Source organism: Argopecten irradians, unplaced genomic scaffold (assembly GCF_041381155.1).
Source record: "Argopecten irradians isolate NY unplaced genomic scaffold, Ai_NY scaffold_0172, whole genome shotgun sequence".
NCBI lineage: Eukaryota > Metazoa > Mollusca > Bivalvia > Pectinida > Pectinidae > Argopecten > Argopecten irradians.
The window spans coordinates 49,512-61,606 of NW_027187639.1; the positions used below are offsets into that span (position 1 = coordinate 49,512).

General features: G+C 36.1%; 2 protein-coding genes across 2 annotated transcripts; both read left to right on the forward strand.

Annotated features, from left to right (window-relative positions):
- Nucleotides 1–584: 584 nt before the first annotated feature.
- Nucleotides 585–3,062, forward strand: LOC138311977 (uncharacterized). Its single transcript, XM_069253087.1, has 5 exons — nt 585–665; nt 1,741–1,870; nt 2,140–2,213; nt 2,450–2,512; nt 2,902–3,062. Exons 1-5 carry the CDS (start codon nt 641–643, stop codon nt 3,060–3,062), a joined length of 453 nt encoding a protein of 150 aa, XP_069109188.1. The 5' UTR covers nt 585–640.
- A 621-nt stretch (nt 3,063–3,683) lies between these two features.
- Nucleotides 3,684–11,806, forward strand: LOC138311978 (uncharacterized). Its single transcript, XM_069253088.1, is given in 7 exon segments — nt 3,684–4,002; nt 4,389–4,720; nt 4,809–6,801; nt 6,803–6,952; nt 7,531–7,638; nt 8,004–8,120; nt 9,904–11,806. Coding segments are annotated over 7 exon segments (3,243 nt in total). The 3' UTR covers nt 10,128–11,806.
- Nucleotides 11,807–12,095: the final 289 nt, after the last annotated feature.

Here is a 12,095-nt window from a genome sequence, read left to right on the forward strand (position 1 = left end):
TTAGTTGCAAATGAATTTGTTTCCAATCTTCATTTATCCTTTTAACACTCTTTACAATTAACTACAAATTATAAAAGGAAATATGCACATGCATATATATAGCAATAGCAGTTTTGGTGAATGTTTATATTGCATACTGAACATGACATTGTTCAATATCCTGACAACACTGATCTGGACACCTGGCAAGTAAAATGCAGTGGTCACTTGCCATGTGACCAGTATAATTTCTTAAAATGTTACTTTGAGGCCTGGATCTACCAGACTAACATAACTATGCCATATAATATGCCCCTATCCATGATAAAAGCATTTAAAGGGTGTCTAGTGTGTTGTCGGGGTGTACTCTGTGCCAAAAGTTTCTACTCTACAAATTGAAGTCCTTTCATAAAAACGCAACGATGTGACATACCAGTACTATATATGTAGGATATATCCACAAGGTATACACATGTGTACGCACATGACGTTATAGATGACTGACCGGGACTGACAAATAGTACACAGAAATGTTCATATTGTATGCATACATCTATATTGAATTTGACACTTAAATTAATTGGAACTTTACTTTGCTTTCTTTTTTTAATGTAATATTTTTCTTGATTTAGATGGGGAGGAAAAAGAAAAAACAGGACCAATGTCAAAAAAGAAAAAGGAGAATGGTAATAATTATTTTATTGTAGTTCGACATGTGCACATCCTTGATTCTTCATTTATTCCATTTTAAAATATAGCTAGATATCAACTGGGTTTTTTTTTGTTTTTTTTTTTATACAGCCTATATATATTAATTCAGTGCCTTTATACCATTTATTGAAAGATCATTTATAACTGGGTGCTAAGTGTTTACATTTATGTTCAGCACATGTACCACATTGGACATATACATTAAAATGATGGATGTTTTTGTTTTTGTTTATAATTCATATATATTTTTTTATTCAAAACATTGACATTGTTATGAACAAAACAAAATTGCAATAAGTTCAAGTACCAGAGATTTACTTATTCAATCTTGCATTGCTATGATTATGAATGGATGGTTGAATGGAGCATATGTAGCTGGTATGACACTATCCAGCATGTGTAAGGTTGTAATTGCAGGGTTCCAAACTAGCTACATGTATATTTAGTTTGTGGAAGATAAGCAAAACCAATAAATAAAATAAATGTATTAACTGTGTCACGATCCATTTTAATTTTACACATATAAGTCAATGAACGTGAACTTTAACTTAGATGTGTTACATGAACACTTCTGCTTTCAAATGGATTGTATAAAGACTTACTTAAGCTTTCAGCTCTTTAGAATGTTTTATAACAAGCTCGCCCCTCCACTTACACCAAAGTCTTAACTTAGCCATTTCAGTGGACCTCTTTAGTCTTGAAATTCTCAAAATCCAGCATTTTCTTCCTTAAAATGATTTTCCATATCTATCACTATAATTATATATATACCAAAATTACTATTGATTTCAATGTCAGTTGTTTCAAATAACAGTATTTCAACACTTGCACCAAAACCTTAACCTGGGCATTTCCAACGCTGACGGGGATGCAGATGCCAGGGTGATAAGCTCCCTCCCCCCTCTCTCTTTCTGTTTTTGAGAGGTGAGCTAAAAAATGTTCAGCGCCTTACTCTGAGGATTTATCATTGTTTGTTGGTTTTTTCATTCATTAAACTTCATTATAATGAAATTCCATTAATGACAAACAATATAACTTCTTTTTTTTCAGCTATACATGAACCTGTAGCTGTATATGTAGGTGAGATACTGATCAAAATAAATGGTGGCATCTGGTGGCCGGGGTATGTGATTGATGGAGGTACATGTGGAACTTTCCTCAATGAGGAAGATGAGGTTAGGTAAGCATGCTTATTAATACTGAATATAGATGATATGATGTAAATAACTTTTAAATCAAGTTTCTTATGTTATTACCAACTATTAATAAATTATTAATTGTGATCTCATTAAAGTCCCTGTTTGTTCTCATCAACATCTAGTCAAAAATGGCAGGAACACTGTAAACGAACTAGATCACTATCCTAAGTTTTTCTGTTTCCTTTTGTTGCTGTTTTAACCTGAATCTTAAAATACAGCAGTTTTCATATCTCTCCCCTTTGCCTTGTAGCATACCATTGACAAAGGGTAATTGGTGTCCAATGCCGTCATCTGAAGATGATCCTAGGATCAAGAGGTCTTTACGTATGTTTTTTGACAAAGCATATCATATACTTTACAGAAATTGTATACTATGAAATTGTTTAAGCAAAGTGATAATTTTCATTATCATATTTAAGTTTGAAAATAAAAAGACATGGCATATTATTAAAGTGAACTGCACATTTAAAAGAACATCTCATTCAATGCTAATCATATGTAGATTAGGTATTATAATCACTGTGATATCATTATTGCACTGATTTCTATTTAACTTGCAGTGAAATTGTCTGCAGAATATAAGAAAACATATAGGAGGGATATGATGATGCTTCAACAAAGAGGTAGGATAAATTATCTTTAAATATAGGTTGTATACATATCAATGTACCAGCGTATTGTTGAAGACATAAGCCGACTTTTCCCTCTGCCAACTTCAATTCTATCTTCACATTATATGTAAAAACAATAATTTCCTATATTGTGCCCTAGACAATGATCATATCTTTATCGGTTACATCCAAAATACTTCATCGATAAACTCACTGGAAAGTGAAAAATTTGATGAAAAAAAACAGGGCTACAAATAGATACAGATTTCACAACTGAAAGGAATATTTAGCAATGCTTTGGTGATTAAAAAAGGCAATAAATACAATGAATAAAGCAAAAACTTTATAAGGACAGCTTCAAAATTGGACAATTACTATTGTAGTATATCTTGATGTTACAGGGTGTACAGAGACAAACCAGCCAATTCCACCAGATGTTGACATAAAACAGCCATATTCTTCATATGTTGACACGCATCAGACGAATCCTACAGATGTTGACACACAAACCAGCCAGATCCTCAAGATGTTGACACCATCCAGCCAGATCCTACAGATGTAACACCAACCAGCCAGATCCTACAGATGTTGACACAAACCAGCCAGATCCTCAAGATGTTGACACCATCCAGCCAGATCCTACAGATGTTGAACCAACCAGCCAGATCTACTGACACATCCGCAACCACAGATGTTGACACACCACCAGATCCTACAGATGTTACACCAACCAGCCAGATCCTACAGATGTTGACACATCCAGCCAGATCCTACAGATGTTAACCAGATGTTGACACAACCAGCCAGATCCTACAGATGTTGACACCATCCAGCCAGATCCTACAGATGTTGACACCAACCAGCCAGATCCTACAGATGTTGACACAACCAGCCAGATCCCAGATGTTGACACCATCCACCAGATCCTACAGATGTTGACACAACCAGCCAGATCCTACAGATGTTGACACCATCCAGCCAGATCCTACACACCAACCAGCCAGATCCTACAGATGTTGACACAAACCACCAGACCTACAGATGTTGCCAGCCAGATCCTACAGATGTTGACACACCAGCCAGATCCTACAGATGTTGACACCAGATCCTACATACCATCCAGCCAGATCCTACAGATGTTGACACCAACCAGTGATCCTACAGATGTTGACACAAGACTCAGATGTTGCCAGATCCTACAGAGTTGATCCAGCCAGATCCTACAGATGTTGACACAACCAGCCAGATCCTACAGATGTTGACACAAACCAGCCAGATCCTACAGATGTTGACACCAACCAGCCAGATCCTACAGATGTTGACACCAACCAGCCAGATCCTACAGATGTTGACCACAGATGTTGACACCATCCAGCCAGATCCTACAGATGTTGACACAACCAGCCAGATCCTACAGATGTTGACACCATCCAGCCAGATCCTACAGATGTTGACACAAACCAGCCAGACTACAGATGTTACACCAGCCAGATCCTACAGATGTTGACACAAACCACAGATCCCAGATGTTACCATCCAGCCAGATCCTACAGATGTTGACACCATCCCAATGTTACACAGCCAGATCCTACAGATGTTGACACCATCCACCAGATCCTACAGATGTTGACACTACCAGATCCTACAGATGTTGACACCATCCAGCCAGATCCTACAGATGTTGACACAAACCAGCCAGATCCTACAGATGTTGACACAAACCAGCCAGATCCTACAGATGTTGACACAAATCCAGCCAGATCCTACAGATGTTGACACCAACCAGCCAGATCCTACAGATGTTGACACCATCCAGCCAGATCCTACAGATGTTGACACCATCAGCCAGATCCTACAGATGTTGACACAAACCAGCCAGATCCTACAGATGTTGACACAAACCAGCCAGATCCTACAGATGTTGACACAAACCAGCCAGATCCTACAGATGTTGACACAAACCAGCCAGATCCTACAGATTTTGACACAAACCAGCCAGATCCTCAAGATGTTGACACAAACCAGCCGGATCCTACAGATGTTGACACAAACCAGCCAAATCCTACAGATGTTGACACAAACCAGCCAGATCCTACAGATGTTGACACAAACCAGCCAGATCCTACAGATGTTGACACAAACCAGCCAGATCCTACAGATGTTGACACAAACCAGCCAGATCCTACAGATGTTGACACAAACCAGCCAAATCCTACAGATGTTGACAAACCAGCCAAATCCTACAGATGTTGACACAAACCAGCAATCCGATTGAAAAACACAGATTTACAGATTTGACACAAACCAGCCAGATCCTACAGATGTTGATATAAACCAGCTAAATCCTGCAGATGTTGTCATAAACCAGTCTAAGCCTCCAGATGTTGACACAAACCAGCCAGATCCTCCAGACTTTGTGAAAACTTCCTCCTGTCCAGACATGAGCCAGACTTCATGTTCCTATATTAATCAGAAATCGTTTTCACTCATTGAACAGTCCTCAGACTCTGAAGATTTTTCAGACTTCGACCAACCTTTGTTTCCTGAATTAGAAATGGATCAGGCATCAGATGATGAATCCTTTTTTGATGGGGATAGTGATGCAGATCCAGATTTTGTTTTAACAACTTCAGAGTTGGAGAGTGATGTTATTGATGATTCAGATGATGACACAATGTCGACTATCATTCCATTTACTGCTTTGCATAACACCAAAATTCAGAAAAAAGATCCAAGTAGTAATGGCTTACTTGTTCAAAACTCAAATAATAAGGATGGTGTGCGAGTTTGGGATAAAAAACATTTTTGTTTATACTGTCATGAGGGCTATACTAATATCACTAAGCACTACTTTGGACCGCACAAAAATGAAACTGAAGTCCAGAGGATCTTATCATATCCTGTGAAGTCGGAAGAAAGAAGGCTAGGTTTATTGAAGTTACGAAATAGTGGGGACTATCATCACAACACAGATGTGTTAAAAACTGGAAGTGGAATATTTGTAACTTGGACAAGGAATGAGGATAATAAACTCTCACCAGAGGACTACTTACCATGTGAGGATTGTCTTGGTTTTTTTCTGAAATCTAATCTTTGGAGACATAGGAGGGTGTGCTCACTCAGAAAAAATGATACACATATGAAGCATTTGAGGTCAGAGGCTAATCTCTTGCTTCCTGCTTCAGTAGATGTCTGTGACGCTTTGCAGAAAAAGGTCATTGGCCATATGAAAGCTGACAAAGTTACACAAGTTGTGCGCAATGATGCCACAATAATTCGCCTAGGAGAGAAACTTTTCCAAAAGCATGGACACTTACCGCATCTGTTTGTGTATGTAAGTCAGAAAATGAGGGAGTTAGGACGTTTCCTATTAAGTGCACGGGAAGTTGACACAGACATTAACTCTCTTGCGGATGTACTAAAACCAGAAAAATTTCCCACAGTTCTTAAATCAACTAGACATCTTTGTGGATACAGTTGCAGTGAAAACAAATTCTCAAATCCATCCCTTGCTCTAAAGATAGGTCATCTGTTGAAGAAGTGTGCCATGATCCAGAAAGCAAATGCTTTGATGACAGAAGACACATCTTTGGGATCAAAATCTGATGCTTTTCTGTCATTGTGTGAAATGGAGTGGACAGATTCTGTATCTGGCATGGCCCTTCAAACATTGAGCACAGCAAAGATGAACAAAGGACAACTTTTGCCATTGACAGAGGACATAAAAAAAGTTCAGGAATACCTGAAAGAAAAGAGTAGTAACCTAACAGAAAGCCTGAAAAAAACCTTCACAAAAGAAACTTGGAATACCTTGAACCAAGTAACATTAGCTCGGCTTGTGCTGTTCAACAGGAGACGAGGGGGTGAGGCAGAAAGGATCACCCTAAAAGATTACCAAGAAAGGCAGAAATCCGGAAGTTGTCTGAAAGACATTGAGGAATCATTAAGCCCAATGGAAAAAGCCCTATGCTCTACCTTTGAAAGAGTAGAAATTCGAGGAAAAAGGGGACGCATTGTTCCGGTCCTGTTGACTACCACCCTTCAGAAAAGCATAGAATGTCTTATGAAATACAGAGATGCTGCTGGTGTTCATGTAGATAACAAGTACGTTTTCCCTAGGTCATCATTTGACTCCCTCAATCCAATCAGAAGTGCCGACTGCCTCAGACGCTTTGGTAGAGAAGCAAAACTTACGGTGCCTGAAAACCTTACAAGCACCCAACTTCGTAAGCATGTGGCAACTGTAAGCCAGGTTTTGAACCTGACAAAAAATGACTTGGAAAACATTGCTGGTTTTTTTAGGGCATGACATAGCGGTTCATAGGTCATTCTACAGGCTACCACAGGAAACCTTACAGGTTGCAAGAATGGGAAGGTTACTGACAGCATTTGATAATGGAGATGTTGCCAGATACAGCGGGAAATCCATTGAAGAAATTCAAGTTGATGAAGGTAGATACATAACGAAATTATTTGTGACATATCCTAGGCAAAGACCAATTGTTGTGGACCATATCGTAAATGTGTTTATATACCGTACACATATAGTACACTGATCTTCAACCTGCAGCTGTCTATCAGTTTTTAATGATATACTCATGGAAAACATTTACAGTTTTAGTTTCCATTCATTCTGTTATTTCAAATATGTCTAATAGTGGTGTTCCGATTAATGGAGTTAGTCGAGTATCGTTGGTTTGAGGTGTTTGACCAATTAATAGAGTAAGAAATCGGTAATCGAGTTTCGTCAGAATTTTCCGACATCATGATTTATAAATGAAAGTTTAAATTTAGCTGATCAGTAACAAATGCAAAACAAGTCATAGACAACTTGTTAAAATCATTCTCTTGTGTGTGGCTGTCACTCTGACTCATATAATTTCAAATATCAAGGGTCTAGACAAATTGAAAGTGCATAAGCACTATGTAGTAATGTAAACATTCATATGAGTATAATTTGTTTTTTGAAGAAAATAATTCACATGAACCAAATTTTATAGGGACATTAAACTTTGTGTATTGGTTTATAGACTTGGAGCTTGATGATCAACCTGAAGGTGGCGATGAGTTACTGCATGGTATTGAACTTGAACAGTCTGAATCCAGTGATAATGACATGGAAAACCATCCAATTGATGGTAAGAAATGTAATTGTTAATTGAAGGTTTCTATAGGCTTACATAGAAACACTAAGTATTCTTTGATATATATTATAGGTAACAAAATATCCTTGCAACGTTAAGGAAAATATTGCATATTATAGTTTTGAAAGCTCTAAATCATCACATAAACATATTGTTTTTATAATTCTAGAAATTATAAGTGATGTTTTTCTTTGCAAGAAGCTATCTTTTGACACCTAACTTCAAAGATCATTACAAACCTGAAATTTTCTATGGCATCTGATCAAAGGTGCTTGGTCTAAAAAAAATACTATTTGTGTGGCAATATCTAGAATTTTCTTTACTTTTATATATTCCAGCGAATATTTTATATATTCCAGCAAATCCTAATCCTCTGAAGAGATCAAATCAAACTGAGGGATCATGTTCTGCTAAGAGATCTAAATCTGCAAAGGAAAGTAGTCTTTCTGAAAGATCACATCATTCCACTCGGAAAGGTTTGTTTCAACATTGTATGAACTGTAATTGTTTATTCATGATATTGTGTAGTGTAGTTTGTCTAAACCAGATGTCAGAATTACCTTGTCCATTGTCCAGTTAATGCAAGTTTCCAGTTTATAGAGAATACAAACTTATTTATATAATTCATCTAAATATAGCATAGAAAAAAAGAAACTAGGTCCTGTGATAAACTGAGATCAAATACATTCCAAATGCTCTTTATTTTCTCTTGCGAAATGATTCATCATGATTCTTAAATTGCAAGAAGATTGGTCTTTCACTTATAAATGGTGTGTAGCACTCAGTTGAACCTATTTACGATATATGTTTGTTTCCTTTTTTATCCCACTATCATCAGATAATGTGCTATTTAAAACACTTTTCATCCGTCCATCCTTCCTTCCGTCCATTAACAATTCTTGTTATCGTTATTTCTCAAAAGTACTGAATCTTTCTAAAATTATAATAGCTTTCCCTAGGACTCTAGTTGTGCATATTCCAACTATCTTTGTATATTTGATGGTTAAAGATTGTTCTCGCTATTACTCAGAAAGTACTGATTCAGAAGGGATCTGTCACAAATTCATTATTATGAATATAGTTATGCATATTGCATTTTGGAACTATCTGTCAACAAAAATAGCCAATGGGCAGCCATCCTGGATTTTAATAGTTGATGATTGTTACTGCTATTTTCTCAGAAAGTACTGAATGGATTTGTCTCAAATTTAATATGTAGGTTTCCTTTGTTTCCTAGTGTTTCATATTGCGATATGGGATGAATCGGACAACAAGATGGCCGACAGGCAGTCATCATGAATTGTGATAGTTGAAATTTGTTAAATTGCTAGTTCTCAGATAGTACCAAAAGGATCTGTCTCAAATTTCATATATAGGCACTCCATTGATTGAAGTTGTGTATATAACAATCTGTCAACGAGATAGCCAACATGCAGCCATTTTGGATTTTGATAATTAAAGATTGTTACTGTTTTTCTCAGAAATTACCAAAGGGATCTGTCTTAAATTTCATAGATCTCTCTGGGTTATAATTGTGTATTAAGTATTCATGTTACAGGAAAGGGAACAGTTGTCAAATATCTCGATATACCAATATAGGTAAATTCCCCTTAGATTCTCTGTATCAGTCAGTATTGACATCGCAATTTTTGGCACAAAAAGGGTGAATGGATGGAATTCTTATATGTTAGGGGGGGGAGGAATGGTTGCCAGTGTGACAAGTTTTTTTTGTATCAAACATTTTATAGTTTTCTAAAATAAGTCTGGTTTTCAAAGTAGACAATTTTCTTATTAAGCAAGCTGTAAGTACCAGGGTACTTTATCATAATCTTTTTGAGAAATATGCTGGCCTGGATCATATACTTTTGGTATGGACAGTTTTCCAGTTTGCACAGGGTCCAGTCTAGACAACATACTATGTGTTAGTGAGGCAGGACCATTATCATAAATCAAATTGATTTATATTAGATATATTATAACTGTGTATTTATTACCATTGTTTATATTACCATGCAAGATTCTTGTATCAGGGACATATAGCATTGCTCTGTCTATTAAAATCCAATATACATGTAGGTCATAAATACATGTAAAATAAAAACCTCATTGCTGCTTCATATATTGAATTGCATTCTTATTGTACTACAATCAAATGTATTTGAAACATTATATTAAGAAACATAAGCAAAATACCATGAATAGCTTTATACATGTTTCCTTTAAAATTGAAAACAAAAGAGTTGTGTTTGTCTTTAACAGGGCAAATCAAGTTGAACAAGAGTCAAGAAGAATGCCTGAGGCAGGTTTTTCAGGAAAATGTCAAGCTTCGCAAGGAGCTCAAAAGGAATGAATGTGACAAAGCAATTGCTGCTCATAGCTGCCTGAAGAAATTGGAGTGGAAGAAAATAAAAAACACCATTCATAATTGGATTACAAGGGAGAAAATAAAAACCAAAAAAATGATGAAAGGACAGGAAAAGTAAACCCAGCAGTCACATTGTTAGTTTATGTATCCAAGTAATACTGTAACATAAGAAGGTGATATGGTTTACTACGATTTATCTTTACAAACAGTCATCAAAATGGATGTTTTCTTTTTAACTGTTAAAGTGTTTGATGGACTTTTTAAATATTATTTTAAGCTTCTACGGTATGTAGATGTTAATTGGATGTCAAATCCAACTTTAAGCACATTTCTTGATTGATAATACTTTATTTACTGAGGGTGACATATTTAGCATGGAGCTAATCTTCTAAATGTCCCTCATTAAAACACAAATAAATTGATTTGAATCAATAAAATACATAACATGACAATCAAAATTGATATGGAAACGATGGACACAAGTGAAATTAATGACATTACCAGTACATACTGTACAGATAAAAGTACAATCATTATTGTAAGTTGGTAATGTATGTGTTTAAAATATTAAAGCTTGAAAGGAAATAATTTTTTAACTTTTACTTAAAAGTTACAAGGAATGTAGATTTTGTTATATGAAGGGGAAGATTATTCAACGACACAACTCCAGAGTAGCTGAATGATTTTCTCATTGTCTATGGTTGTAAATTAGGTAAAATCAGTTTGCTTTCTGTACCTGATCTCAGTTAGCATTGTTGATTAATTATGGTACACATTGAGGTTGCTCTTTTCTCAAAATTTTGAGATTATTTGATGTTGACTTAAATTCAATTTTGAGTTTATTAGTAGAGATAGTTCTAGTTACATACTGGTAAGGTTATCTTGTCATGGCTGTTCAGTCCTGTTCCAAAATAAGAATTAACTTGAATTTGATAAAAGGTGAACTCTGACACATGCAAGTTTATTTGATTAAAGTCAGTTGTAAGGATATCATATCTGAAGAAACTCCAGTACTGGACATGTAAACAAGATGATGTATTAGAACAGAGTAAATGGTTTCTTCGCTCCAAATAATTCAGGAATCCTTCACAAGAAGAGATGCCTGGAACAAGCGTGAAAACTTCTCAAGGCTATATATGATGCATGGTCATACTGTCTTTCTTTCCTAGAGGGTTCCATAATTCCAGGGATTTTATAAGAAATCTCAGGATGGCAGTCACGTTTGATTTAGATGTAATGAGGCTGAAAACAGCTGTCAATCTTATAATGTGAACATCAGGTTATCAAAAATGGTACAACTTAGCAATTTAAAAGTGATTTCTGGAAGGGTTTAGTTCAGTTTTCGAGTAGCAATAGTCTATGTTATATTATACACCATCGAGAAGATGGCTTAATGGGTGAAAAAACCTCTTTTTGCCTCTATGAAATCATAACTTCTTTTTCTTTTTCTGTTTTTGAAAGATATGAAACAGTTCATTATATACAGTACATGTTTTTTACCACACATCTCTACATGAAAGGTCTCAAGTAGGCTTATATTCTTCATAGGTTATACAGGTTTAACTTCAATGCTGTATTGTATTTGATCTGCAACTGTTTATGGAAATGAATATATCGACAAAAATAAGCTTTGAATGCAATAGCTTTATTGTCACAGATTTGTAATTCCATTTCACATGAATTATGCACGGAACTACTAGTTCAGTATCAGTGAACTCCTTCATGCGACTATTGCAGTTTAAGTTCCGCACTGAAATTATACGATGCCATTTTTGTTTCAGTAAATAAAATCTTGAGATATAATGTATTTTTTTTCTTACTGTCTTGCATATAACAGGGGCGGATACAGGATTTTGGTTGGGGGGGGGGGGGAGGAGCGCATATTAAAGTCAAGAGGTTGGGGCCGTCTTGAGACCCCTAGTGGCCATGGGTCCAAGGCAAAGCCTTATGGGGCCCAGCCCCCGGAAGCTCTCCGATTTTAAATTTGATGTAGAATCTATCCGCTGGTGACCAGTGACTCAGGAGTGACTATTGTGATTTATTTACTGATAGTCATGCCATCACTTATTTCCAGGAAATATCTGAA

Excerpts from the sequence above, each read along its gene's own strand:
- LOC138311977 (XM_069253087.1), top strand. The coding sequence starts at position 641 with ATGTCAAAAAAGAAAAAGGAGAATG. Across the intron at positions 666-1,740 it reads AAAAAAGAAAAAGGAGAATG|CTATACATGAACCTGTAGCT; the intron begins GTAATAATTATT and ends CTTTTTTTTCAG. Across the intron at positions 2,214-2,449 it reads TAGGATCAAGAGGTCTTTAC|TGAAATTGTCTGCAGAATAT; the intron begins GTATGTTTTTTG and ends TTTAACTTGCAG.